The following is a 27,579-nucleotide window of genomic DNA, read 5'->3' as shown; positions in this document are numbered from 1 at the left end:
ATACTTGCCTGTTGACTTATTGAAGCACATCTATCAGTCCTGAGGAAATTCAGTCTGTAAGAAGCAGTCTCTGTTGATGATACTACTCTTATCTACATCCCAGCATCAGTGCCAGTAAAAGACTCTGCTGACTGGTCTGAATTCTTTCATTTTTGGCACGTCAAAAACTGATGGACCTTGATCTCACCATAAATGAGCTACATAGCAAGGTAACAATAATGCAAGGCAGGGCAACTTTACAGAGGGACCTGCAGGATCTGATGAAATAAAGGGTTTCTACACATTTTCCATGTAAAAATGCCACACTTCTCCAGACTCAATTTTCAAACAATCCTTAACTTTAAAAATATGTAATAATAAAGTTATAGAAACTTGCACAAACTGGAGGGAGGAAAGAAAGGAAGAAAGCGGGCAAGGTAAGTGAATCACAAGGCAGCAGACAGGCCGTGAGGACAGAATGTAAGGAAGAAGCAAAAACACAAGAAAGGCAATTGAGGATACATGAAAGGAATGGAAGAAAGGACATAAGGAAGGAAAGAGGAAGACAGGAAAGACACAAGGATGGATAGAAAAGAAGGACAGGAAGGACAAGGATGGACACAAGGCAAGCAACGTAGGATGCAAAAAAGGTAAGAAAAGAAAGACAGGAAGGAAGAAAGAAAGGAAGGACATGAGGGAGGACACATAAGTAAAGATTGGAAGGACACAATTTGGGAAGTAGAATGCAAAGAAAGTAGGAACAGAAATAAGGAAGGATATGAGTGAGGAAGAAAGAATGGAAAGGACACAACAATTAAAAAATGAGATAGCATTTAAAGTCTGAAAATGCAGATATGTTTCCACTCTTATTTTCTTTTTCCATACTTATCCACATCTGGAAAACACTAGAATTAAATTTAAAAAATGTCCAGACTACGTACGAATTCCGGGACATTAGGGAAAAAAGAACCAGATATGAAACTAAGAACCCTCCACCTTCTGTAGGTGTGACCAAGAGCAGAAATGAAAAACAGAAAGCTTTGTAGATAAAGACAAATGAAAGAAAACTTGACATGTATCCTTTAATTTATTCTTTAGAGTTTAATGTATCTCAAGTTTGTTAATACAAACTTACAGAAAGACAGAAATACGTCTGTGTAGATCTTAATGAAATTTATCAAAAGACTTCATTTTAAGATGAGATGAATGGATTGATGTAACTTCTGTAGACCACCATAATGGAAGGAAAATCACCTGTTGAGTAATAAATATGCCCCTTTTGTTAAAAAAAAAACATGTCAGCTCAGGAAGCTGAACTGACCTCAGAAGACTGGATCATTTTGGGGTTCATCCAACAAATTTTAAAAACCAAATGAAATGTTTACAACATACCTGTTAAATATGGAATCTACTGGGTTTTACAAAGAGGTCTTGAAGAACTGAATGATGAGACAGACTCCACTGTTAAAACAAATACCCTACACAACACAGATGTCAGATTATGTAGTATAAACAACTTCAGTCAGAAGTTTACATTCACCAATCATAGGCATGACTGTTTTCATTTTGGGCTTCTTATTATTTATTTGAACCATTCTTTTCCCAAACTGGATGATTATACAACTAAAATGACTTTTTTAAAATAGGTTACACATGTAAACCTTTATCGTGCGTTTTCTGTAGTCCACCCGGGATCAAATACACCAACACTGGTATCTGATTAAATGTCTGTCAGCAAGGTGCTCCTCAGTCACATGCTTTTGGTAGCTTTCAACTAGATCCTGCTTGCGACTGGATATGTGGCCAATGTTCTTAGCAGGATTTGGTGGAGCTCATTTAAACTGCTTGGTTTCCTGACAAAACCCAGCTTTTAAACATAAATCATAAATTTTCAGTTAAGGTAGGGGTTTGGAGAAAGCCATTCGAGAACCTTAATTTTGCTCTGCATTAATTATTCCAAACCAGATTTGAATGTTTTAAGCACCTTGGTTGAAGGGTCTCAAATTCCAGTCCTCAGAGGCTACTGCAGGTTTTAGATGTTTTGCTGGTCCAAAATATGCATATTAAATGGCTGAATTATCACCTCTGCATGGAATCATGTAAAGAGACCCAAAAATGACCTATTTTTTGATTTAGTTGTGTTGAAGCAAAGTTGAAGCCCATAATCTATAGGACATTCATGTCCATAATGAGTGACTCTAAACATCTGACTAAAACCCTAGGTGATGTTTAGCAACATTCTTTAGGTGAAGTCTAGCAGCACAAACAATTTGTCTTGGGAAAAAGCAGCAGATCATTAAAGACATGTATGTGGTTTTCTTAAAAATGCATCCGTCATCAAGCAACTTAAAAATTCTTCACATTAGAAAGATGTGTAAAGAATTGAGAGGAATCTTTAAGTATGCTCTATATGCAATGTATATATAAAATAAATATATCTGAATATATTTATTTTCATGATGTAGACCTACTGCGTGCTGGTGAAGATTAAATCTTTGCATAAGTGACTATCTCATTACAAATATAAAGTGATTAGGTTACAGCCCTCAAGAGTATCTAGAAAGCTTTTTATGATGGAAAGACACCTTCAGATTAAAATGTGTTTGACAGTACTCTGTTTAATAAAACTCCAGTTCAGTCATTGTGCTGTATTCTGTAAATTGTCGTGCGACAGTGGGCACTAGTCCATTTTCTCTGCAATCCGTCCCATTTTGGTACGCATGTTACGCACCAGGAAGAATGCGATGGTGGTGATGCCCATTAAAACTTCAGCTACCCAGAAGGCCATGTCCCAGCTGTGCTGCTTGGCAATGGTGCTAAAGGGAAGCCCTGCCATGAAAGCCCCCACTGTAGCAAACACAAACCCACTTTAGTCATATGAAAGAGTCAGCTTTGTAACACAAAAGGCTATTATTATTTATTATTTCTGGTCATGTGAACCAGCAGCTTACCATTTGCCATCAGCGCAACAACCGCATGAGACGTTCCACAGAAATTAGAAGGAGCACTTTCACTTGCTATCACTCCATACAAGGCAATAGGTCCATAAGAAGAAAACCCAAACATGGCACCAAGGAAGAGAATCCAAATCTGTCAGTGAAACAAACATTAAAAACAAATGTTTCTTCCTTCCAGAAGTATTTACAACACTTGAACGTTTTAATATTCTGTCAAATTTAAATCTTTGTGGTCGAATGTATTCTATTGGGATTTTATGTGACAGAGCAACACAAAGTAGCATATCATTTCAAAGTGGAGGGAAAAGGATACAGTTTTAAAATTTCTCCCAAATAGAAATATGAAAATTATGGCTTGTATTTGTATTCAGCCTCCTTTACTCTGATACATCTAAATTAATTGCAATGCAGCCTTCACAAGTCACTTAATTAGTAGATAAAGTCCTTCTGCGTGTAATTGCATTTAACTACACTGCTCAAAAAAATAAAGGGAACACTCAAATAACACATCCTAGATCTGAATGAATGAAATATTATAATTGAATACTTTGTTTGGTACAAAGTTGAATGTGCTGACAACAAAATCACACAAAAATCATCAATGGAAATCAAATTTATTAACCAATGGAGGCCTGGATTTGGAGTCACACACAAATTAAAGTGGAAAAACACACTACAGGCTGATCCAACTTTGATGTAATGTCCTTAAAACAAGTCAAAATGAGGCTCAGTATTGTGTGTGACCTCCATGTGTCTGTATGACCTCCCTACAATGCCTGGGCATGCTCCTGATGAGATGGTGGATGGTCTCCTGATGGATCTCCTCCCAGACCTGGATTAAAGCATCCCCCAACTTTTGGACAGTCTGTGGTGCAACGTGACGTTGGTGGATGGAGCGAGACATGATGTCCTAGATGTGCTCAATCAGATTCAGATCTGGGGAACGGGCGGGTCAGTCCATAGCTTCAATGTCTTCATCTTGCAGGAACTGCCGACACACTCCAGCCACATGAGGTCTAGCATTGTCCTGCATTAGGAGGAACCCAGGGCCAACCGCACCAGCATATGGTCTCACAAGGGGTCTGAGGATCTCATCTCGGTACCTAATGGCAGTCAGGCTACCTCTGGCGAGCACATGGAGGGCCGTGTGACCCTCCAAAGAAATGCCACCCCACACCATTACTGACCCACTGCCAAACCGGTCATGCTGAAGGATGTTGCAGGCAGCAGATGGCTCTCCACGGTGTCTCCAGACTTTCTCACGTCTGTCACATGTGCTCAGTGTGAACTTGCTTTCATCTGTGAAGAGCACAGGGCGCCAGTGGCGAATTTGTCAATCCTGGTGTTCTCTGGCAAATGCCAAGCGTCCTGCACGGTGTTGGGCTGTGAGCACAACCACCATTTGTGGACGTCGGGCCCTCATACCATCCTCATGGAGTCGGTTTCTAACCGTTTGTGCAGACACATGCACATTTGTGGTCTGCTGGAGGTCATTTTGCAGGGCTCTGGCAGTGCTCCTCCTGTTCCTCCTTCCACAAAGGCGGAGGTAGTGGTCCTGCTGCTGGTATGTTGCCCTCCTACGGCCTCCTCCACGTCTCCTGGTGTACTGGCCTGTCTCCTGGTAGAGCCTCCAGGCTCTGGACACTATGCTGACAGACACAGCAAACCTTCTTCCCACAGCTCACATTGATGTGCCATCCTGGATGAGCTGCACTACCTGAGCCACTTGTGTGGGTTGTAGAGTCCGTCTCATGCTACCATGAGTGTGAAAGCACCACCAACATTCAAAAGTGACCAAAACATCAGCCAGAAAGCATCGGTACTGAGAAGTGGTCTGTGGTCCCCACCTGCAGAACCACTCATTTATTGAGTGTGTCTTGCTAATCGCCAAAGATTTCCTCCTGTTGTCTATTCCATTTGAACAACAACATGTGAAATGTATTATCAATCAGTGTTGCTTCCTAAGTGGACAGTTTGATTTCACAGAAGTTTGATTTACTTGGAGTTATATTGTGTTGTTTACGTGTTCCCTTTATTTTTGAGCAGTGTATAAATACATCTGAAGGTCTCAGAGGTTTGTTAGAGAACATCAGAGAACAAACACAATCATGAAGACCAAGGAACTGCAGACAGGTCAGTGAAAAGGTTGTGGTGAAGTTTAAATCCGACTTTGGTTCTAAAACAATATCCCAAAACATCTCACAGAGCTCTGTTCAATATATTATTCAATTCAATTCAGTTTTATTTATATAATGCCAATTCACAACACACATTGTCTCAAGGCACTTCACAAAGGGTTTGGAATGGTGGGGGATTGTTGGGGAGGTTAGATTAAACTACTGAGTGTTAGAGTTTGGCCATTTTAGAATTGGCTATGTGTAGCTGTACTAAGTAAAATAATACACTGATAAACGTTTGTCCATCTAGAGCCCACTGGTGGCCATTGTTATACTAAAAACCACAATGATTGGGATACCTCTCTCTGTCAGATTGATTATAACCATTGGAAAAGAGAAGGGGTCATACAGGTAGCAGAAATGGAGGGTGTGTTTGCACCTGAACCATAACTGAGCCGATTTAGGCTAAACCTGACTCCCCCTTACTAAAAACAAACAGGGAGGGAGGAAAGCAGAGGTAAAAATAATTGGAGAGTTGTTTCCTGTTGCATTGTGTGAAAGGTGGGTAACTTTAAAATGGGCTAATTTAATTGAATCATATAGATTTCAAGTCAAGTACATACATACCAATTAATCCTAACTATCAAAAAGTGCAGTCAGATTCAGTTATTTATTCAAATTGGATAAAAAGTTTTTCTGTCTAAGGAAACCCAGCAGATTGCATCGACTGCATTGTAGCCACAGTGGACAGTCACTGGCGCTGACTTTGCAGCAATCCCTCATACTGAGCATGCATGTAGCGACAGTGGAGAGGAAAGACTCCCTTTTAACAGGAAGAAACCTCCAGCAGAACCAGGCTCAGTGTGACAGGCTGGGCTAGGGGAGCATTAGGGAGAGAAGGAGCCAACAGGCCCACAGTAATTCTGGAGGAGCTGCAGAGATTTACAGTTCAGGTGGAAGAATCTGTTGACATTGGTTGTGCAGTCTACAAATATGGCCAATGTAGAACAGTTAAAAGAAGAAAGAGCTATTGTTGAAAGAAACCATACAAAGTCTCTTTTACCAAAAGCCATGAAGGGGACACATCAACAACATGTGAAAGACGGTGCTCTGGTCAGATGAACTATTTAAATCCTAGCCTAAATGTACCGATTCACGTAAAATCTAATAATACCATGTTTTGGTACCTAAACACATCATTGTGACACTGAGGCAGTGGAAGTGTGGGCGATTTTCCATGCCGGACATGAACACAGCATTGCACGCACAACAGCGTAATGATGTCAGTAGCCGCTGGTACCAACAAAACAAGCATGGCTGATAGAAAGCACTCAAAAGTATGGTTGCACTTTTCAAAATGCGGTGCAGATTATGCTCGCTGCAATATTTGTGATGCAATGTGCAAGGCCTGCAGCAGGAATATTTCTAATTTGAGGAAGCACCTGCAGCATTGCCCCTACCACTATTTAAGAGGGGCGCCCCGCCAACCACACCGCCCGCCCCTATATGGCAAAAGTAAAAGTACACAAATTAGCCCAAGTGTTTCATGCCCTGCCCCTGACATGCAGCTAAAGTCCAGTCACCATCGAATAAAGGTTTTTGACCTGGCTTGGCTGTCGGAGGTGAAATTATCCCCCTGGATCTATAAGAATGAGCTTGGTAATTAAATACATACATGATAGAGAAAAGAAAAAAGAAAGATAGATATGGACATAATAAATACAGTAGGTAGAAGATAAACATTTCAGAGTTCATTTTCCTTAAGAATGTTCTGTCGAATATGCAGACAGCTTAAACAGGGTGCAGTCAGAGGAAACCATGGCCCCAGCCATTTACAGGTCCTTCTCAAAATATTAGCATATTGTGATAAAGTTAATTATTTTCCATAATGTAATGATGAAAATTTAACATTCATATATTTTAGATTCATTGCACACTAACTGAAATATTTCAGGTCTTTTATTGTCTTAATACGGATGATTGTGGCATACAGCTCATGAAAACCCAAAATTCCTATCTCACAAAATTAGCATATCATTAAAAGGGTCTCTAAACGAGCTATGAACCTAATCATCTGAATCAACGAGTTAACTCTAAACACCTGCAAAAGATTCCTGAGGCCTTTAAAACTCCCAGCCTGGTTCATCACTCAAAACCCCAATCATGGGTAAGACTGCCGACCTGACTGCTGTCCAGAAGGCCACTATTGACACCCTCAAGCAAGAGGGTAAGACACAGAAAGACATTTCTGAACAAATAGGCTGTTCCCAGAGTGCTGTATCAAGATACCTCAGTGGAAAGTCTGTGGGAAGGAAAAAGTGTGGCAGAAAACGCTGCACGACGAGAAGAAGTGACCGGACCCTGAGGAAGATTGTGGAGAAGGGCCGATTCCAGACCTTGGGGGACCTGCGGAAGCAGTGGACTGAGTCTGGAGTAGAAACATCCAGAGCCACCGTGCACAGGCGTGTGCAGGAAATGGGCTACAGCTGCCACATTCCCCAGGTCAAGCCACTTTTGAACCAGAAACAGCGGCAGAAGCGCCTGACCTGGGCTACAGAGAAGCAGCACTGGACTGTTGCTCAGTGGTCCAAAGTACTTTTTTCGGATGAAAGCAAATTCTGCATGTCATTCGGAAATCAAGGTGCCAGAGTCTGGAGGAAGACTGGGGAGAAGGAAATGCCAAAATGCCAGAAGTCCAGTGTCAAGTACCCACAGTCAGTGATGGTCTGGGGTGCCGTGTCAGCTGCTGGTGTTGGTCCACTGTGTTTTATCAAGGGCAGGGTCAATGCAGCTAGCTATCAGGAGATTTTGGAGCACTTCATGCTTCCATCTGCTGAAAAGCTTTATGGAGATGAAGATTTCATTTTTCAGTACGACCTGGCACCTGCTCACAGTGCCAAAACCACTGGTAAATGGTTTACTGACCATGGTATCACTGTGCTCAATTGGCCTGCCAACTCTCCTGACCTGAACCCCATAGAGAATCTGTGGGATATTGTGAAGAGAACGTTGAGAGACTCAAGACCCAACACTCTGGATGAGCTAAAGGCCGCTATCGAAGCATCCTGGGCCTCCATAAGACCTCAGCAGTGCCACAGGCTGATTGCCTCCATGCCACGCCGCATTGAAGCAGTCATTTCTGCAAAAGGATTCCCGACCAAGTATTGAGTGCATAACTGTACATGATTATTTGAAGGTTGACGTTTTTTGTATTAAAAACACTTTTCTTTTATTGGTCGGATGAAATATGCTAATTTTGTGAGATAGGAATTTTGGGTTTTCATGAGCTGTATGCCAAAATCATCTGTATTAAGACAATAAAAGACCTGAAATATTTCAGTTAGTGTGCAATGAATCTAAAATATATGAATGTTAAATTTTCATCATTACATTATAGAAAATAATTAACTTTATCACAATATGCTAATATTTTGAGAAGGACCTGTATATGTGAGACACTTGAAGCAATAACGGCAACAAAAGGCGGCTCAACAACATATTTGCTCAGGAGGGCTGAATACAAGTGTGCAACAAATGTTAGACTTTAATTGTAACAAAGCTTTGAAAACCATCTACAATTTTCCTTTCACTTCACAATTAGGAACTGCTTTGTGTCGTTGTCACATAAAATCCCAATAAAGTATACTTAAGTTTTTGGTTGTGATGTGACAAAATGTGGAAAACTTTAAGGAGAAAGAAGAAACTGTAAATAATGCAGGTATTATCACCAACAGAAAGTAAACATATTTAAGAATGTACCTCTTTCTCTGACACTCCAAGCAGAACAGACACTGGATGGAGGACTTGAACCCAAAGAGGAGCCTCCTAAAGATAAACATTTTTTTCAAACAGGCACATGTACATTTTACACATTTTACATTATAATGTTAAGTATAAGGATTACCTTTGGTATTTCAGGTGTGATGGTCACTCTGAACAGATACATGGACACATACATGCCAGCCATCATCAGAATGAGCAGGCCGTGACGGGGGTTGCCATGAGTGCTCAAGCCTTTCTAAGGACACACAAAGGGAAAACATTTTAGCAACATTCGAGCTGAAACCACAACTCCAATAGTTTGTGGCACTCACCTTGGCTACGGCTCTGTCCGAAATTAAACCTGCTGAGAGGCTGCCAACGAAACCCCCCACCTCCAATGCACTCATGTAGGTGCTGCCTGTTAGTAACAGAGCTCCAGTCAGCACCAGATAGGTTAAACTAACAATCAAAGATGAGGCAAGAAACCCCAAATCACACCCATGAGAGCAGTTTGGCCTTTCTCCTGCATGAGGAACAGCTGTCCCCAGTCAGTGGCAGCCGTTTTTACCCCAAACACGACCAAGTAGCCCAGAGACAGAACCCACAGGAAGGGAGAGAGGAGGAATTCGCTCAGGGTGCTCTCGCTGTTGGCTTCAGAACACAAAGAAAAGAGGTCAACCAGTCACACTGCATAGTCACTGTAAAACATCTTAGTTACACCTTATAAAGAATTGCCATCTATAAACTATGGCAATGTATTTCCTTAGAGAAGCTCTGTATTTTGCTTACCTCCTTTCGCACCCTTCTTAGCTGTAGCTTCGATGCTGGGAAGCCCCACGTCCTTTGGCTCATTCTTTACAAATACCAGACAAACGAATGAGAAAGCAGCACAGAATATGCCAGACATGGCCAGAATTGTCCTCCAGTCGTAGTACTGCAGGAGCACCGTGACCAGGAGAGGACCCAGACTACCAGCCAGGTTCATGCTGCAGGAGAGCACAGACCACCATGTTCCAAACTGGGATGGCTCATACCACTGTGGAGAGACACATAGAGTCATTTAAGGTCCTTTATATCAGAGCCAGTACACCTGTCCCAGAAAACAGAAAATCTATTTTCAAGGCAATTCTTGAAGTTAGGCAAATATTATTTGTTCAATATATTAAATCAGGTAATCCACTTCATGAGAACAGTGGAGAAGGTTTGTAAAAAACTTTGTTTGCCCTTAAAGTACCTTGCTTAAATATTCACACACATTTTCACATGTATTACAACCACAAAAACAGAACCATAAAAAATTCTGTTGGTAGTTTGCCCCAATCTATGTAGAGGAGACAGTAAACATGAGGAAGGTGTTTAGCTACATGTATAATACTTAGTGTGGAGGCAAACTAACTACACACCACCCTGAAACCACCATCTCCTCAGTGAAGCATGGTCATGGCAGAATATTACTGTGGGCTGTTTTCTTCAGTGGAGACAAGGAAACTGGTCAGACTTTATGCGAATAAAGGAAGAAAAGCTTTTAGAAGCAGCAAAGACTTGAATCTAGGGTGGAGGCTGACCTTTCAACAACCCTAAAGATACAACCCGAGCAACAATGGTTTTGATCAAATGCCATTCATGTGTTAGAATGGCCTAGTTAAAGTCCAGACTTTAATCCAACTGAGAATCTGTGGAAAGACTTGATAACTTCTGTTCAAAGATGTTCTCTATCCTATCTGACTGAGCATGAGCTATTTCTAAATGAACAATTGGTAATAGATTTTGTCTACACTCCAATTGCAGCAAATTTATAAAGTGTTTCAGTGGACCTAACACAAATTCAGACCAACTTCTTCAAAAAAAAAAATAAATACATAAAATGAATCATTTTTCTTCATTTTCACTTAATATTCACAACTTAGTTTTGGTCTGTCACATAAAATTCCAAGGAAATAAATTGAAATTTGTGGCTATAATGAAACAGAATGTGGAAAATATGAACACTTACAGAATATAAATAACAATAATACTTGCAAGGTACTGTACAGCTCCCATGAAAATGAAAATGCAAGTCAGCTAGGCTTTGATGATCAAATACACTGATTAACTGACCATCAGCAAGACTTCGCTCATTGAAGATCCAGATCCCAACCAGACTAAAATCCAATGTGGAGACATAAGAAGGGCTGTACACCAGGAAATGCCAGCGAATTTCACTTAAGCTTCATTTCAAAGAACACCCAAAAAGGTTTAGTTGTTTTCAGTATAAACTTCATATTTTAATTATTAAATGAAATAAAAAATTGTTATGGGTAATTATTTTTATACTTGTTCATGATGTTAACTGGACAGCTGATTAATTAGACACTATTCATTTGACATCAATATCCTCATATCTAAAGTTACAAAACATGGCTGACTTATTAAGTATATAATCGGCATCATTACAGGGGTTGGTGAAGATCTACAACATGAGGTTAATTCAGACAGGTAACCTTTAGTGGCAACATAAGAAGGAAACAAAGATACCATACAGGATGTTGCAACAATGAACATGATTTAGTCTCGTTTATTTAAAAAAACAAACATCTACACCAGAAGGCTTACATCAGGACTTGAGAAAGCGATGGCAGTTACCTTTATCTAGATTCTTATTTTAAAATCGCTAACTTTTTCCGAAAACGCCAAAGAAAGTGTCAGAGTTACCAGCGTTTTCCCAGCTGCATGCAGTATAGAGTAATTTATCGCTGCCCTTTTCCTGCCTGTTGCTGCACATTGGCAATCAGCTGGCTGAAAGACCAATGATGCACTTTACCCTCACTGACAATAAGAGAAATGTGGCTCTTTGGAAATATTTCTGGTCATGAAAAAGAAGGACATTCCAATCATGCTAATTGAAGGAAAAAAATCAATAACTCTTCCTAAAAATGTTGTGTTAAAACTAGTTGGCCAGCTACATATCATCTTACCAGCTGACTGCAGGCTCTAGCTGAGTAGATAGCCTGACTAGCTAAAATTACCTTGTTGTACCAGTTTTAATCTATAAGTGACAGACTGGCCATTAGGTGCTATTCTGCACAATAAGCAGCTGGAAACTACTAATACAACTGGCAGTGCTTATTCTAAATTTTTTATTTAAGTCTAAAATCTACAAACATGCACATGGTAGAGATGAGATTATTATAACTGAAAAAAAATCAATATGCTTTATTATTTCAGCAGCTTGTTTTCTGCTTTTAATAAAAGTAATTACAGCATATTGAACATTTTGTTTGTAGAATCTCAGACTGAACATAGTGACTGAACCTTTTTCCAGCTGCCCCGTTTCATCAGCGAACATTTACATGGTTGATGTCAGACATAATATGTTCATGTTTAAGTTAGATTTCCGGTGTAATTTGCCAAGAGTGTAAACCATGGAATAAACTGGACCTTGTTCTTGACACTGAAAACCCAGGATTGAAGCTAAAATTACCTTGCTAAGCCATTAATCCCACTCCATACAGCTGACCTTTGAACTGCAGGTTTAGGGACCAGTCTCCTTCAGGCTATTACAATGAAGCCATGTCCTTCTGCTTATGGACAAATGTGTTCTCGCAAAGTAAAGAAAAGCTGCTGCTGTTAAAAGATGCTCTGTGGTTATAATCCTCGTTCCATGAACAGATTCACTCTTTAAAAACTTTGTCAGTTTTAGTTTATTGCTCCCAAAGAACAAGCAGAATGAAATAAGAGCTACAGGCCCTCAGGCTGTAACTAAGTTAAAGGCAGCCATGAAAGCCCCCTGCACAACATACTCAGCCAGTAGAGCCCCAGTAACTTGAGAATCCGCTAAGCATACACCCAAGGTAGCCACAGACTTCTTTAACACCATGTTGATCAATAGTGTCGACTTCAACTCACCTGTGCTGCACATTTAGAGCTGTTAAATGTATTTGCTCTCAATGAAGGGGGAAGACTCCCTTTAGCAAATTTGCTTTTCTTTTGTGGAGATATACTTAGAATTATCTATAAATACACTGTCCTGTAATCTGACCTCCGCCACCCACTGAACACATGCCAACACCTTTTCTATCGACCTTTGAAACACTGCTTCAGTTGAGGCAGCTTCTTTGAATCCAGAAGCTGTTTCAAACAGTATGATCCATTAGTTTTCTTTAAAAACGACTCAGAAATGTCTAAATATTAGTCAGACCTACCAAGAGTTCAAATATACTTGGAACAAATTCCACCGCTATTTATAGAAGAGACTTTAAAAGATTATTAGGTAATCCTTTAATTTCTCAAAGTGCTGCTGGCTTTCCTGCTCTTGTTCTGGACAATCAACACTTCATACAGATGGCTGAGATCAGCTAAAACCAAACACAGCTGCCTCAGTCCTAAATGTCAGCGCTGGTTCGTGATTAGAAGGCACGGTCCCTCCAAATATAATCCCACCATCAACAGTCAGGTGGTTGCCGTATCCTACAGTTAAGACACCAAACATGTATTTGTCAGCAGGTGGCGACTCTGGATGGACGGGCATTATGAGCGGCCTGCAAGCTTCACAATATTGTACTTGTCAAGTTTACATTTAATTGTAAGGTGAAGCTGAAGAGATATTAACAAAAAGCTGCAAAAGACACATAATCAAGAGACCCTCCTTTTCAGTAGTAAACCAGGTAATAACCAGTAATAAACCAGGCGGCATACTAATGGCAGAAAACCCAGGAAATGATTGGAAATCTGAAATGATACCAGGAAGTCCTGTGAGGTAACTGTGAGTTGAATCAAATGAGGAAAGTGGGTGAAATGTCAGATGTGGCTCAATGTACATCAGCTTTTATTTGAATAAACAACCCTGACAAGCATATTTGACATTTTTTTAAGGGCTAGAAGACCGTTTTATTTATTTATGTTTACTGATAAGATAACAAAAACGTTAAACACCCAAAAGGAAAGAACATAATCTGGTCCAATCCCAGACTATAGATGGATATGAAAATGATTAGGTTTATATGGGCATCAGAGGACATAAAGGGGGAGAGTGTAACATGCAGTAGCCAGAATGCCCAACAGTCGGTAAAAACAGTAAATGAAGGTCATAGAAGAAGCTTTAAATAATATTACCAGACGTTCTGTTACAATGAGGGTTAGGATTTAGAGTGTCCTCATACAGTTGCTCTGCATTTGGGATAATACAACCAGTCAGCCTTATCCCAACACAAAATGACCCCTATCAAACTCCATCAAGTGTGGGTGATGCATCTAATGTACAGGTCCTTCTCAAAATATTAGCATATTGTGATAAAGTTCATTATTTTCCATAATGTCATGATGAAAATTTAACATTCATATATTTTAGATTCATTGCACACTAACTGAAATATTTCAGGTCTTTTATTGTCTTAATACGGATGATTTTGGCATACAGCTCATGAAAACCCAAAATTCCTATCTCACAAAATTAGCATATTTCATCCGACCAATAAAAGAAAAGTGTTTTTAATACAAAAAACATCAAAACTTCAAATAATCATGTACAGTTATGCACTCAATACTTGGTCGGGAATCCTTTGGCAGAAATGACTGCTTCAATGCGGCGTGGCATGGAGGCAATCAGCCTGTGGCACTGCTGAGGTCTTATGGAGGCCCAGGATGCTTCGATAGCGGCCTTTAGCTCATCCAGAGTGTTGGGTCTTGAGTCTCTCAACGTTCTCTTCACAATATCCCAAAGATTCTCTATGGGGTTCAGGTCAGGAGAGTTGGCAGGCCAATTGAGCACAGTGATACCATGGTCAGTAAACCATTTACCAGACTCTGGCACCTTGATTTCTGAATGACATGCAGAATTTGCTTTCATCCGAAAAAAGTACTTTGGACCACTGAGCAACAGTCCAGTGCTGCTTCTCTGTAGCCCAGGTCTGGGGAATGCGGCACCTGTAGCCCATTTCCTGCACACGCCTGTGCACGGTGGCTCTGGATGTTTCTACTCCAGACTCACTCCACTGCTTCCGCAGGTCCCCCAAGGTCTGGAATCGGCCCTTCTCCACAATCTTCCTCAGGGTCCGGTCACCTCTTCTCGTTGTGCAGCGTTTTCTGCCACACTTTTTCCTTCCCACAGACTTCCCACTGAGGTGCCTTGATTCAGCACTCTGGGAACAGCCTATTTGTTCAGAAATGTCTTTCTGTGTCTTACCCTCTTGCTTGAGGGTGTCAATAGTGGCCTTCTGGACAGCAGTCAGGTCGGCAGTCTTACCCATGATCGGGGTTTTGAGTGATGAACCAGGCTGGGAGTTTTAAAGGCCTCAGGAATCTTTTGCAGGTGTTTAGAGTTAACTCGTTGATTCAGATGATTAGGTTCATAGCTCGTTTAGAGACCCTTTTAATGATATGCTAATTTTGTGAGATAGGAATTTTGGGTTTTCATGAGCTGTATGCCAAAATCATCCGTATTAAGACAATAAAAGACCTGAAATATTTCAGTTAGTGTGCAATGAATCTAAAATATATGAATGTTAAATTTTCATCATGACATTATGGAAAATAATGAACTTTATCACAATATGCTAATATTTTGAGAAGGACCTGTATCTATGATTTAAGCTCTGTGTCTAGTTTCCTTTACTCACTGTTTAAACTAAAACTGTGGCAACTGATTTATTCCTGTTGTCACCACCTTATGCCTAGAAATACAAACACCAGGCTGGACAAAACGGAAATTCAACTCTAATTTTCGATATTACATAAAATAAATGTCCCACAACTTCTTTGACAGAGGTAGCGGCTTTTAATCCAACAGAAAATGAAGACATGAGATGATCCCTATTGATGCATCAAAGCATACAGTGCTGTAGAAAAGTATTTGCTCACTTAGAGTCTTCTTCTGTTTGTGATGTTTTTCTCCTACTTACACATTTCAAATCAAAGTAATTTTATAAATCAGACAAAGATAAATTGAACAAACACAAAGGCTGTTTTTAAAATGATCATGTCATTTACAGCCCTATGTGAAAATATACTTGTCCCCCCATGTAGAATCGTGAATTAACTATGATCAAGTCATTGCTTTTTTATCTGTCTGGAAAGGATTACAAAGCCATCTCTAAGGCGTTGGGACTCAAGTGAACCCCAGTGAGCGCCATTACCCATGGAGAAAACCTGCAGCAGTGGTGAACATTCCCAGTGGTCGGCCTACCAAAATTACTTCGACAGTAGATCAACGGGTCATCCAGGAGGTTACAAAAGAACCCAGAACAACATCAAAATCTCTGCAGGCCTCACTGCCTCAATTAAGGTCAAAGTGGCTGGACAAAAATGTTGTCAATGGGAGAGAACCAGTGTTTGACCAAAAAGAGCATAAAGCCCTGTGCCACATTTGCAAAATGTCAAACAGTCAAACATGCTGGTAGTACTGTGATGATGAGGGGATGCTTTGCTTCTTCAGGGCCAGAAAGGCTTGAAACGACTGAAAGAATAAATTCTACTTTCTACTAATAAACCCTGAAGGAGAATGTCCGGCCAACAGTTTGTGAACTAAAGCGAACTTGGATTGTGCAGCAGGAGAAGCAGACTGTCAAGTCCACTAATGGCAATGGCTCAGAAAAGAACAAATGATGTGGTCAAAGTGGCCTAGTAAAAGCCTGGACAAAGTCTGAATCCAATTGAGACGATGTGGACGACCTTAACCAGGCCATTTATGTGTGAACTACAAATGCTTGATGCCAAGGGTTGCCAGAACATATTAGGTTTAGAGGGAATTACTATTTTCACATATTGTCAGGTTGTTTTAAATTGCTTGCTTTTTTCACTTAATTAAATTATCATTTAAAACTATTTCGTATTCACTCAGGTTAACTTAATTTGATACAAACGTTTGTTTGATGATCTAAAAGATTTGTGTGATTAAAAGGCAAGTCATGGCACTTTATATCTCAAGGTTTTCCAATTTTTTTGCGACACACCTAAATGCATGCGGTTGGTTGGGTGAGACCGTGGTGGACAGGTTGCAGTTTTCCATTAAACGAATAGAAAAAAACAGTGCCAACACCTAACAGGGCTGATCAGGAGAAAATGGTTAAATTCCAGTCTCATGTCAATAGATTTGTGCGTCTGGACTTATTCCCTTGGATGTTCGACATAAAGAAATCCCAGCTCCTTGCAAATCAAAACATGTACATACCCATCATGTGCCGACAAAGCTACACCCAAATCAGACTATTCCTTCTTGCTTCTTAAGTTGATGCTTTACAATATGTGTAACTATAAGCATTCTCTTAATGCTAATGGCTTTCAGATTTATGATGTGACAGGTAGGATGGTATTACCTTTCGAAGCACCTTCCCACATGGGGGCCACCCACAGCCCTGTCCCAGACCGTTGATGAACCAGAGCAGTGAGAACATGGATACTGTCGAAGACCAAGAGAAGGCTACGTTGATGCCTCCTACCAAGAAGAGGCCGATGGAGAAAAGCCAGCGGGCACTGATTTGATCCGACATCACGCCGCTGATGAACTTACTGATGGCATAGGCCATGGTCTGACTGCTGGTGATCATACCTGCATAGGAAAAACGTGAAAGCTACTGTTAAAGCAACAAACAGGCTCTTTAAGGAACATTTGCAATTAGCTATGTGAACTTCTTCAATAGCTTTTTTAAATAACTGTCTGCTTTGACTGCCATGAACCTTCGTTCAGATGATTATTGTCCCTAAAGTGGCAGCCATTACGTTTTGTGATCCATTCACCGTTACCAAGAATTCAACTGAATGTCATGAAACTTTGTTCAGCCTTCCTGGATGATTCAAAGTGACCCTAGCGACCTTCTTTGAACTTTACTTTAACATCTTCTAGCAACCTTTGTTGCTAGACCAGATGCTTTCTAAGAAACATAAGGAATAGTCTCTTTCTTTAGCTTTAGATCAATATTTTGGAGTTTATAGTCACTACAATCCAGACAGGACTGCACAATCTTAGGCAAACATGTAACTGCAAAATTAGAAATAATAATATTGATAGCAATTAACATATATTTGCCCGACTTTTCTTTTGCCTGATGTTAATGATCTTGGTCACTTAAATGTAATGCGTTTCCGCTGTGAGCATAAAGGATAATTAAAGTCCATCCAAGTGGCCACTTTATTATTTGCCAGCAGATTTTTAATATACGTTATCAGAAATGTTGTAGCCTACTGTTAACAGTCTTTGTGAGGCTGTTTGAATGATCAGATCCGAGAAACTTCACTAAAAAACAGAAGTGCCAAGTAATCAGCCCAAGATGGGAATCAAGTTGTTTGCCTATTGTTTTAGTGCATCAAAAACAAAAACTCACACTTTTGGTCCATAAACACTTTAATTAACAGCATCTACTTTTTTTGTTTAGCAAAACTCAACGGTTAAAAGACATTTGCTTTGAGCGGCCATCTGACATGACTCCTGAGTCTGTCGTGGCAGATTGCCACTCATACTAAGCACGGTCTGGGTTCTGCTGGAGGTTTCTTCCAGTTAAAGGGGAGTTTTACTCTCCACCGTAGCAACATGCATGCTCAGTATGAGGGATTGCTGCAAAGACACAACAACACAATGCAAGCAACTGTGGACTGTTGGAATGTATGTACTTATGATTTGAGTGCATTGACTTTTTTTGTAAAGTGCCTTGAAACGGCATGTTTTGGGAATTGGTGCTATATAAATAAACTGAATTGAATGCATTAATGATGATAATCTTGTAATTCCTTTATTTTATGTTTCAACCATCAAAGCACCTGAAGCATTTTATTTACTCGTTTTTATGTGGTATAGTTTTTAGAAAAAAATAAAAATCTGAATCGGGAGGTCAGACCTTATAGGAAACCAGAAACCCGTATCAGCCAGAAAAAGTCTGACGAGTCCTGAAAATGTTCAGCGTAGCAGCAAACTGAAGCAATGGCCAGATAAGAGCAATGGTCGCTGTTGTTCTATGATGCTGTTAACAAAAAAACTGAAACAAAACTGAAACAAAGCAATATTCAGTCCTTACCCAGGTCATCTTTGTCCAGTTCTATCTCCTCCATCACAGAGGGCATGACAAAAGAGAATGTCTTCCTGTTAAAGAAATACAGTGAGTAGCCAGTGAACATGCAGAGGAAGATGACTAGACGGTAGTAACTATAGCCTGTGGCACACATGATTACAGTCAACTGATCAAACAGTAATATATTTAAAGCCTTTTCTTCAGTGTAGTCCTGTATTTGGGTCCTCTGGCCTTCAGATCACAGCCAGCAACAGACAGAGGAGCAAGCTGTAGCATCAGTCAGGCAGTTGAGGCGAAAGGTTTTCCATAAGCAGAACTCCTTGCAGCATTGAAGCTCTGTATGTCTGGGAGAGTGTTGCTTGTACAGAGGAAACAGGGACCAAGAAGGGAAACCTCACACCGGCCTGAAAACGAGAGCATACCAAACATGACTTACGCAAGAAGTAGTTACACTGAGCTGGGGTTCAAACCAGCAAAAAAACAGCTGTGAGTGATTAAATTAAGAATATTTAAACATGTTTATGTTGAAAAGAAATGCTGAGTGTAATAAAACATGCAGACTGTAAATTATTATACATGTTTGTTCTGATAATATGATGAAGCAAGCAGATCTTTTTTATGTGCACATGTGGTTATGGATAAAAAGGACCTGAAGCTGACAAGGGGGCGGTCGGATAAAATATCAGAACTGCTCCTTTAACCGGGTTGGAGCGGTCCAAACAGCAAGCCTGGAAATATCACATCGCATCAGTGGACATTAACTTTCAAAACTGTCTGCATAGGAGCCAATTTTGTCATAGAAACATTAAAAGCACTAAGAGCCTTACATTGCTAAAACGTGTCATTTCGAACCGGTACATATTTAGCAGGCTACTGTGGTCGTGCGGGAAACAACTGCTCCTCTCCATGTCTCTAGGCCTAAATGTTTAGCGTACAAATCCCGAGCAGCTCGGCGGACATGGACCTCCCCTCATAGAGCCGCTGCCCTCGAGATGCCGACACACACACACACACACACACACACTGCTCTCTCCGTCCTTACCTTCATCAACGTCTCTGGCTCGTACCATACACGCTACACGGACGCTGCGCGCTCATGAATCTGCGGCTCAACGAGCGCGTCCGCGAGCGAAGGCACGTGGCAAACACACACACACAATGCACGAGCGCGTTTGGTCCGTTGCTGTGATACGTCAGCGCGTCCGCCGTATTGGATGTGGCAGTTCAGACTGTTTTAAACAGGCAAACACAGGAAAAGGGACGGAACCGCAGATATTTTAAGTAGCAAACATTTAAAACTCCATCCATGAACCTGGAGAGAACCCATGCATGGGGAGAACATGCAAACTCCATGAAGAACGAACCGCCGGCCGGGAGTCGAACCCAGGACCATCTCGCTACAAGATAACAGTACTAACACTGCTCCACTGTGCAGCCCCATTTAAAACTACATATCGACCAAAAACCATTAAGGCCCCAGATTATTATTAGAATTCCATACATTTACAAAAACCTTTTTTTTTTTTTTTTTGGCATTTCTTCTATATTTTACTATAGCATACTTATGTTTATTATTTTTATGTCTTACCTTGTTTTTAAATTAATGGAGAAATTAAGAGTGGCCTATTTCCTTAGAGCTAATTGTAAAACAAGCCACAGAGTTCCCCTGTGGCTTGAATGCTGCTCTGGAAGTTTTCTCTGACAAAACAAATTAAAAAAGAAGAAACAAACTCTTGGATTAAATTCAGATCAAGTGACTTTCTTCCTAAATGTTGACTTGAAGGTGACTGTGTTTTTATGATCGTAATGCGAGTATAATTACACGTGGAAAACCTTCGAAATCCTGGCCCTCTCACTTAAAACATAAAATATATAATGTTCTTCAGACACTAAAAGCCATTAATACACCATTATGCGAGGAATAAATCGTTATCAAATCATTACTCGGTATCTGCAACATTTTGTTCCTCCAGCGCTGCCATGTGGCTGAATTCACCACATTAAATTAAAAAGTTCCCCAGCCTGACTTGGAATTAAATTGGGGCTCACAAGGAAAACTAGCTATTTTGCAAGTTTGAAAGTAGAAAGTAGTGGGTTCAAATCCAGCTTCATCCTCTGTCTCCTGCTGATGTGTCCTTGAGCAAGCACTCATCCCCAAGTTGCATACTGATCTGTGTGTGGATGAGTTGGCAAACCCTGTGGCTCTTGTGTACAACTTATCTGAGAAGTCAGTATGACTAGAAAAGTGATGTATAGTCCAGTGTAAAAGTTCAATCACTTAAATGTATTAGTGAATGAGAGCTCCCAGTCAACACCCTTCTTACTCTCTGCAGATTGCAAAAAGTAGTTTTTGTAGTGCGTTACTTGAACATTGATTCAGTTCATCACACAATTTGTTTCACAGCTTCAATCAGCAAACAAAAATTAAAAAAGCTTATATTGTTATATGAACAGGATGTTTAACCTTATTTCCCCCCTAAATTACATCCCCCACTTCTCTTTTAAGGAACAGTTTTAGAAAATTGTCCGGAAGTGTGTAGTGTCAAAATGTGGCTTTTATCATGTTTGAACAATGCGCTTGTTTTTGTTCTCTGGTAATATGGATTATTTTACAGGCCTCTTTTACAATATAGGTAACAAACATTTAGAAGTATTGCATCAATCCTCAGTGCAATGATTAAAAAATGTTTCAACAAGTGATGTAAATGGGCACAGCACTAAAGTCGCTCCTATTAAAATAAATAAATTCAAAAGAGAATTCACTTACTTAACATTGTTATTGAAGAGCAAACTTCGGCATAACATTCTAAGATTATTTAATTATCATTATTATTTATTATTATTATAGTATAATTTTATTGTAATAACTGAAGCCCATCTGAGCTAGTCCCTAGTGATAAAAAAGTGAAAGGCTGCAGATTTGATCAAACTGTCGAATCAGAAGCTAACTTCAGCATCGTCCTTTTCCTCTTAAACAGATAAAAACTGACGTGAGGGCAGTCTGAGACTTTAGAAGAAGGAGGGATATTTAACTGGAGTTCCTCTGTGCTACAAGACCAACTCTACCATTATAAGTTGAACAGGTGATGAACTCTTAAAGAATGTCAAGAAAAAGCACATAGACCAGCTGTGTGGTTCTAATTCTCCCTCTGGTGAAAAACACGTTCAAGCGCGTTTTTGCGCACGTGAATGTGGAACTTTGTGGAACATTTGACTTTATTGTGACGCGACTGAGAACCTCACGTAACAGGTAGGTTTCCAGTTTGGTCATAGCTCCGTCTGAGCAGGCAGAAGCAGTCAAGCCTTTGGAGAATTCAGACAAGATTAGATTTACTCTGCAGCTTCTGTCAAGATTGAGACAAAGTAAGTAATGTCACATCTACACTGGTGTCGGATTACAATACATCTATTGAACAGAATGTGTGCAGAAAAAGCTGGAATAGTTGGATAAGAAAACAGAAAAGAAATGAAATGGGAAAAAAGTCAAATCAGTAAAAACAGAAAAACAATTATATATTTTCTAGCTCTAGCTAAGGTCTTATAAATGCAACAAGTTTCAGTTTTATTTCAAAGAGTTGTTTTAGGCTCCTCCTATAAACAGTAAAACTAATAAAACAAGATATTTATGGTGAAAATGAGTGACTCTAATATTAGCCTTTATGAGTTTGGTATGTTGTGTTTAAGGTTAATATAAGTTTTTTGGTTTTAAAGAAAAAGTTTCATATGTGGCTAAATTTAAACTAAATGCTAATAACTTTTTTACATTGATGTTAACAAGATAAATCAACAATATCTCCAGTTGCACAGTTGGTTTGTTTTTTCATTGACTCCTGTATAAACCCAATCTAACCTACTGAAAATAAAAGCTTGTATCATTTTCTGTCTTCTTTTGACATGAATCTCTTAAATCTGGCAATGTTTTTGACATGGCAGTAGGCTGATTTGGAAATAGACTTTATGAAATAAGAATAAAATTTAGGTCCGATTCTACACCAGTGTTTCTGGCATGGTGTGTTCAGCATCCATTGGCTGAGTCCTCTAACTGCATTTTTACCACCAAAACTGACTTCCTCTCTTCCGCTTTTTGTTCTTCTTCTTTTTTCCTTTTCACTACTGAGCTAAAAACAAATTCAGGTACAAATATTCACTGATATTGTTAACATACCAACTCTGTGACTGTAAGGGACTGTAGTCATGTGGCAAAAAATATATAAAGTTATTGGTAATTAGTACTGGTATAGTAAGAGATGTAATATGCTGATCACCTGAGCTAGGGGGGATCATATAAATATTAGGATATATAATATTAGGTAGCCCAAAAAGGAGGAGATGTATTTATTTCCAAATAAAACTGAGTGTGAACGTTTGGTTAAACATTTTCTAGGTGCGTTACAAGAAGTAGAGGCTATCTGTGAAAGAAAGAAGTAAAACATCTAAGTTTATATTATCTCTTTTCATGCAATTCAAATTTGAAAGAATGATTCCTTTTCTCCTTAGAGTTCATGTTTATGTAAAAAAAAAAAAGTCATATGTGCAGGCTGGGTTTATCTACAAGTTTTCAGACCAGTTTTTGTTTTATAGTTTCTCTGTGAAACAAACTTGTGAGCTATTATAAAGTATAGAAACATACTGTGTGTGTCAGTTAATCACTGACCTCCTTTCCATGTCTTCCTTTCAGTTTACAGTCATGCTGAGAAGAAACACTCGACTACAATTATTAGGGTACTACAACTCAGAGGGAAATCCCACCATCTCCTACAAAGAGACTCTTTATAAGTATGCTGAACTAGCAATATGTCCACCTTTATGCATGTTTAAACACGGTCTTTTGTATCTTCAATGTAACTAATTTCACTTTTTTATTTGACTTATTCAGAGTTTTCAGCAAGCGAAGGAATCAAAGATGTGTCACCTTAGACACATACTCGAAGGCAGACGCCATCCCTTACACAGAGACGGACTTGAAGATGGACACAGACACCATCCCTTACATAGAGACGGACTTGAAGATGGACACAGACACCATCCCTTACATAGAGACGGACTTGAAGATGGACACAGACACCATCCCTTACATAGAGATGGACTTGAAGATGGACACAGACACCATCCCTTACACAGACTTGTACACAGACACGATCCCATACGCAGACTCATACATGAACACTAAAACAGACACAGAGATGACAGCAGAAGAAGAATTCCACTTTGAAAACAGAAGGACCACCAGAAGTAGACAATACCGCAAAAACCTCTGCAAGAACAACTTTGGCTGGTTCTATGTGACATGCCTCCTGTTTTTTGGTAACTCTCATTCCACAAACATTTGGAGATTTAGAGATTCTGTGTTTTGAATTAAATGTCATCAACCTGATCATCTTCTTCTATGTTTCTGCCCTTTGATCAGTTCTGGCAATCCCGATCTATGCGCCGAACTTTAACATTTCTAGCTCCAAACCTGCAGAATCTCCAGCTTCCTCCTTTGCAGTAGATCTGGTATGTTTTCTATATTACATCTTACCAATTGCACAGTGGAGCAGTTGGTAGCACTGTTGCCTTGCAGCAAGAAGGTCCTGGGTTTGATTCCCGGCCGGGGGTCTTTCTGGATGGAGTTTGCATGTTCTCCCGTGCATGTGTGGGTTCTCACCGGGTACTCCGGCTTCCTCCCACAGTCCAAAGACAAGCCTGTTAGGTTAATGGGTCACTCTAAATTGCCCTTAGGTGTATGAATGAGTGTGTGCATGGTTGTTTGTGTGTTGTCCTGTGATGGACTGGCGACCTGTCCAGGGTGTACGCTGCCTCTTGCCCATAAACTGCTGGAGATAGGCACCAGCTCCCTGTGACAGACTATGGAATAAGTGGTAGAAAATGTCTGACTGACTGATTCTTATTGTAAAAACAAAAGTCAAACCAGCTTTCTACATGGAATCTGATCTCACTCTCATCTCATTTTCAGGCCTTCAACAGATACTGTGAAGACAAGAAACTGTATCCAGCAGAGCTGATGGAGGCGCTGATAGGCTCAATCACAACAGTTAACGACTCTCTCCCAGGCAAAGTTTGCATTGGCATCACATGGCAGGACATTGCATTGAGTAAGATTCACCACTAAGCACAATAAAATAAAGCAAATTAAGATAAAACAATAAATATAGCACTGCATAATCAATGTATCCCTTCTACAGAAAGCTTTTATATTAATGTTTTTTTTTTGTTGAATCCCACAGAAAGATTAAAAAGGAATCTTCAGCCTTGTGAAGCTGGAGGACAACAGTAACTGGGGGTCATCAGTGGCGCACATGTGTGCACAGCTTCAGGGTGTCTGGGAAGATGGGGTACGTTTAGGCTGGTAGGTATGGAGGTAAGGATATGTACATGTGTTTGAATAAAACAGAAAACATTTAAACTTGTCATTTGAAATATGTAGTTTAGAAAATACCAGCAGAGTCATTTGATGTTGTTCAGTATATCTGGGCACCAGGGGGTGGATCCCATCAGCTTCTAGAAAGTGGGTGGGTCACCTTCAGAGAGAGTGTTGCAGGCTGGAAGGTGAGTATGGTGCAAAGGTTCAGAGCGAAGCTTCTCTCTACCAGGGTTTAGGAACAGGAGCACTTAAAGGGTAAGCTGCTTCCACACATTCGCTTTAAATAAGAACACTACAAAATTCTTATTATCTATTTCAATATCACTTTATACCCTTAAACACAAACAAATATTTATTTTATAACATGGTGGAGAGATCAGATGAGCAGAATTATCCTAATAATAAATTTTAAGTAATTTTAAGAATAAAAACAAATGGTCTAAATTTCATTAATTTACACGTCTTTTAGCTGTTAAACGCACATAACTACTCCAAAGAGAGTCATTTAATCTACTCAAATAAAGCATGCTGTAAAATCTTACAGCAGTTATATTGATTCAAATCTAACAGTTTGGTTTATCAGTGGAAATCAGTCTTTGAACTACTGCCATAGTTTCATAGGCTCTTCATCCTCCTGTCTGTTTTATGTGCAGGGTGCCCATGTTCTCAAGGTGACTGCATGGGTTTTCACCAGGTGCTCTGGTTTCCCCCCTCAAAAACAAATAGAAAATATTTCATGCTTCCAGTGCATAAACGATTTTTGTTACTGATGTTTCAAATGCGAACAAATAGCAGATATTAAATTTGTGTTTAGGAAAAGCTATTTTCTTAAAAGAGAGGTTCACGTGGCGCTGCTAAATTACAGTATCTCACAAAGTGAGTACACCCCTCACACTTTTGTAAATATATGATTATATGTCAGTGAATCCTCGTGGTTTTAATTGACGTCGTTCTTTAGAGACACATAGAGCAGTCATGGAGGATGTTTTGTTCTGTTTTGTCTGAGACGTTCTGATTTTCTTATGTTCTGAGTTCAAACTAAACTTTTATCAGTTAATGCAGACATGAAGGGTTTTCATATAGAAATCAGAGGATTTTCCTGTAATAAAAGTTGATTCAATAATTATAATAATCCTAAATCAAAGCCTCTGTCAACTATTACTCACAATCATAGTTATGTTGGCTCGGCTCAGCTAGAGTGCAAGCAACAATTACAGAAGGAGAAGGTGAGTATTAGTTGGAGGTAAGGTTATGTTGAATGTGGGACTTTATGACAGGGTGAAGAAACCGCTTACTGTTTGGTGATGAAGATGGAGGTCCAGGGAGGGTGAGTAACTCTCCGAGTCTGAGATTGGCTGCTTGGTTGTGTTTGAGAGGTTTTGCGATAGTAGAGAATCCTTCTTCTGAGTAAGGCTGATGGAAGAGCCACAGCAGACTGAGGGAGGACAAGCAGGAGAGTGATGGATTACCAAGCTGCAGCTAAATGAAGATCCAGGAGGGCGGAGGAGCAGCGAGGAGACTAGGAGCAGTGGCCTAAGGAGGAAATTCTGAGACTTTGGAACACCATCCACCGGAAGCAAGGAGACAAAGGTATGATCAGTGATCGAAATACGTCATGAAGAAGTCAGCAAGACCTGGCCTGATTACTGCGCTTTGTAAGCAAACAATCTGGCGTCTCTCTTAGGGTTCCCTGCTCCTCTTAAGCACTTCCTGATTAGCTCAACAAGCTGCAGGTGTGGAGCCTACCAGTCGCACCCTGCTGAGGACGTGGGAGAGGACAGACGAGGCACACAGGAAGTGGACAGAAGACAATTTGGGTTTGGAGTGCAGGTAGAATGTCTTCTCTCACAGTTTCGTGTACAACACCTTTACATTGTCATTAACTTTGTGTTTCCTCTTCGTTCTTCTTCCCCACAGAATGCCTGGCTTGCACCTCCACCCCCCAGCCGGTCGAGGCAGATGGCTGCCTATCATGAGCCTGGTTCTGCTGGAGGTTTTTTGTCTTCTTGTTAAAAGGGAGTTTTTTTCCTCTCCACCGTCGCCTAGTGCTTGCTCATGATGGGGGATTGTATCAAAGAATTGATGCAATCAGCTGGTTTCTTTAGATAAATAAACTGAATTGACTTGAACTGTGTCTTCTGGGTCTTTGTTGTGCATAATGTAAAATCTGTGAAGTTATGATTTGCTTTAAATATATTTTACACTGTTGGTGACACACATGAAACAAACCATTTAAATTCTCATTCAGCTTTAAGAGAAATTATAACACACACACAGTAATAATCCAAAGTTGTATTTATTCAACCTTCTCCTGAGGCGATGTGACATTGTTACACCTAACCCATTTACATCACATTTTCTGAACATAACATTCAGTAGGATAGGAACAATTCTTGTGATATTTCCATCACATCTGTAGTGAAGTA

At 40.0% G+C, this 27,579-nt stretch overlaps 2 protein-coding genes across 7 annotated transcripts; one reads left to right on the top strand and one right to left on the bottom strand.

Annotated features, from left to right (window-relative positions):
• Nucleotides 1-1,047: 1,047 nt before the first annotated feature.
• On the bottom strand, nt 1,048-19,958 carry LOC124876426 (glucose-6-phosphate exchanger SLC37A4-like). Of its 2 annotated transcripts, XM_047379176.1 has the most exons (11): nt 19,617-19,801; nt 19,439-19,517; nt 18,796-19,193; nt 17,104-17,336; nt 9,605-9,851; nt 9,314-9,466; nt 9,148-9,233; nt 8,958-9,071; nt 8,813-8,878; nt 2,931-3,069; nt 1,048-2,826 (listed from the first exon to the last, which is right to left on the bottom strand). In XM_047379176.1, exons 3-11 carry the CDS (start codon nt 18,941-18,943, stop codon nt 2,660-2,662), a joined length of 1,353 nt encoding a protein of 450 aa, XP_047235132.1. In that variant the 5' UTR covers nt 18,944-19,193; nt 19,439-19,517; nt 19,617-19,801; the 3' UTR covers nt 1,048-2,659. The 2 variants fall into 2 exon arrangements, with proteins under 2 accessions (XP_047235132.1, XP_047235131.1); XM_047379175.1 differs by lacking the exons at nt 19,439-19,517; nt 19,617-19,801 and adding an exon at nt 19,832-19,958.
• A 91-nt stretch (nt 19,959-20,049) lies between these two features.
• On the top strand, nt 20,050-27,282 carry LOC124876427. Of its 5 annotated transcripts, none has more exons than XM_047379178.1 (9): nt 20,050-20,199; nt 21,768-21,872; nt 23,468-23,565; nt 23,666-24,093; nt 24,197-24,285; nt 24,746-24,884; nt 25,017-26,743; nt 26,838-26,983; nt 27,071-27,282. In XM_047379178.1, exons 3-7 carry the CDS (start codon nt 23,477-23,479, stop codon nt 25,064-25,066), a joined length of 795 nt encoding a protein of 264 aa, XP_047235134.1. In that variant the 5' UTR covers nt 20,050-20,199; nt 21,768-21,872; nt 23,468-23,476; the 3' UTR covers nt 25,067-26,743; nt 26,838-26,983; nt 27,071-27,282. The 5 variants fall into 5 exon arrangements, with proteins under 5 accessions (XP_047235134.1, XP_047235135.1, XP_047235137.1 ...); XM_047379179.1 differs by lacking the exons at nt 20,050-20,199; nt 21,768-21,872 and adding an exon at nt 21,914-22,152 and having other exon boundaries at nt 23,666-23,756; nt 23,799-24,093; XM_047379181.1 differs by lacking the exons at nt 20,050-20,199; nt 21,768-21,872 and adding an exon at nt 21,916-22,152 and having other exon boundaries at nt 23,666-23,864; nt 23,907-24,093.
• Nucleotides 27,283-27,579: the final 297 nt, after the last annotated feature.

This window comes from Girardinichthys multiradiatus, chromosome 11 (genome assembly GCF_021462225.1).
Source record: "Girardinichthys multiradiatus isolate DD_20200921_A chromosome 11, DD_fGirMul_XY1, whole genome shotgun sequence".
NCBI lineage: Eukaryota > Metazoa > Chordata > Actinopteri > Cyprinodontiformes > Goodeidae > Girardinichthys > Girardinichthys multiradiatus.
This window is presented reverse-complemented; position numbering and strand designations above follow the sequence as displayed.

Coding starts and splice junctions, on each gene's coding strand:
- LOC124876426 (XM_047379175.1), bottom strand. CDS start 18,943: ATGTGTGCCACAGGCTATAGTTACTACCGTCTAGTCATCTTCCTCTGC. Junction 9,852..17,103: donor GTGGGAAGGTGCTTCGAAAG/GTAATACCATCC, acceptor GTCTCTCCACAG/TGGTATGAGCCATCCCAGTT. Junction 9,467..9,604: donor TAAGAAGGGTGCGAAAGGAG/GTAAGCAAAATA, acceptor TGTGTTCTGAAG/CCAACAGCGAGAGCACCCTG.
- LOC124876427 (XM_047379178.1), top strand. CDS start 23,477: ATGCTGAGAAGAAACACTCGACTACAATTATTAGGGTACTACAACTCA. Junction 24,094..24,196: donor GACATGCCTCCTGTTTTTTG/GTAACTCTCATT, acceptor CCCTTTGATCAG/TTCTGGCAATCCCGATCTAT. Junction 24,885..25,016: donor ATGGCAGGACATTGCATTGA/GTAAGATTCACC, acceptor TGAATCCCACAG/AAAGATTAAAAAGGAATCTT.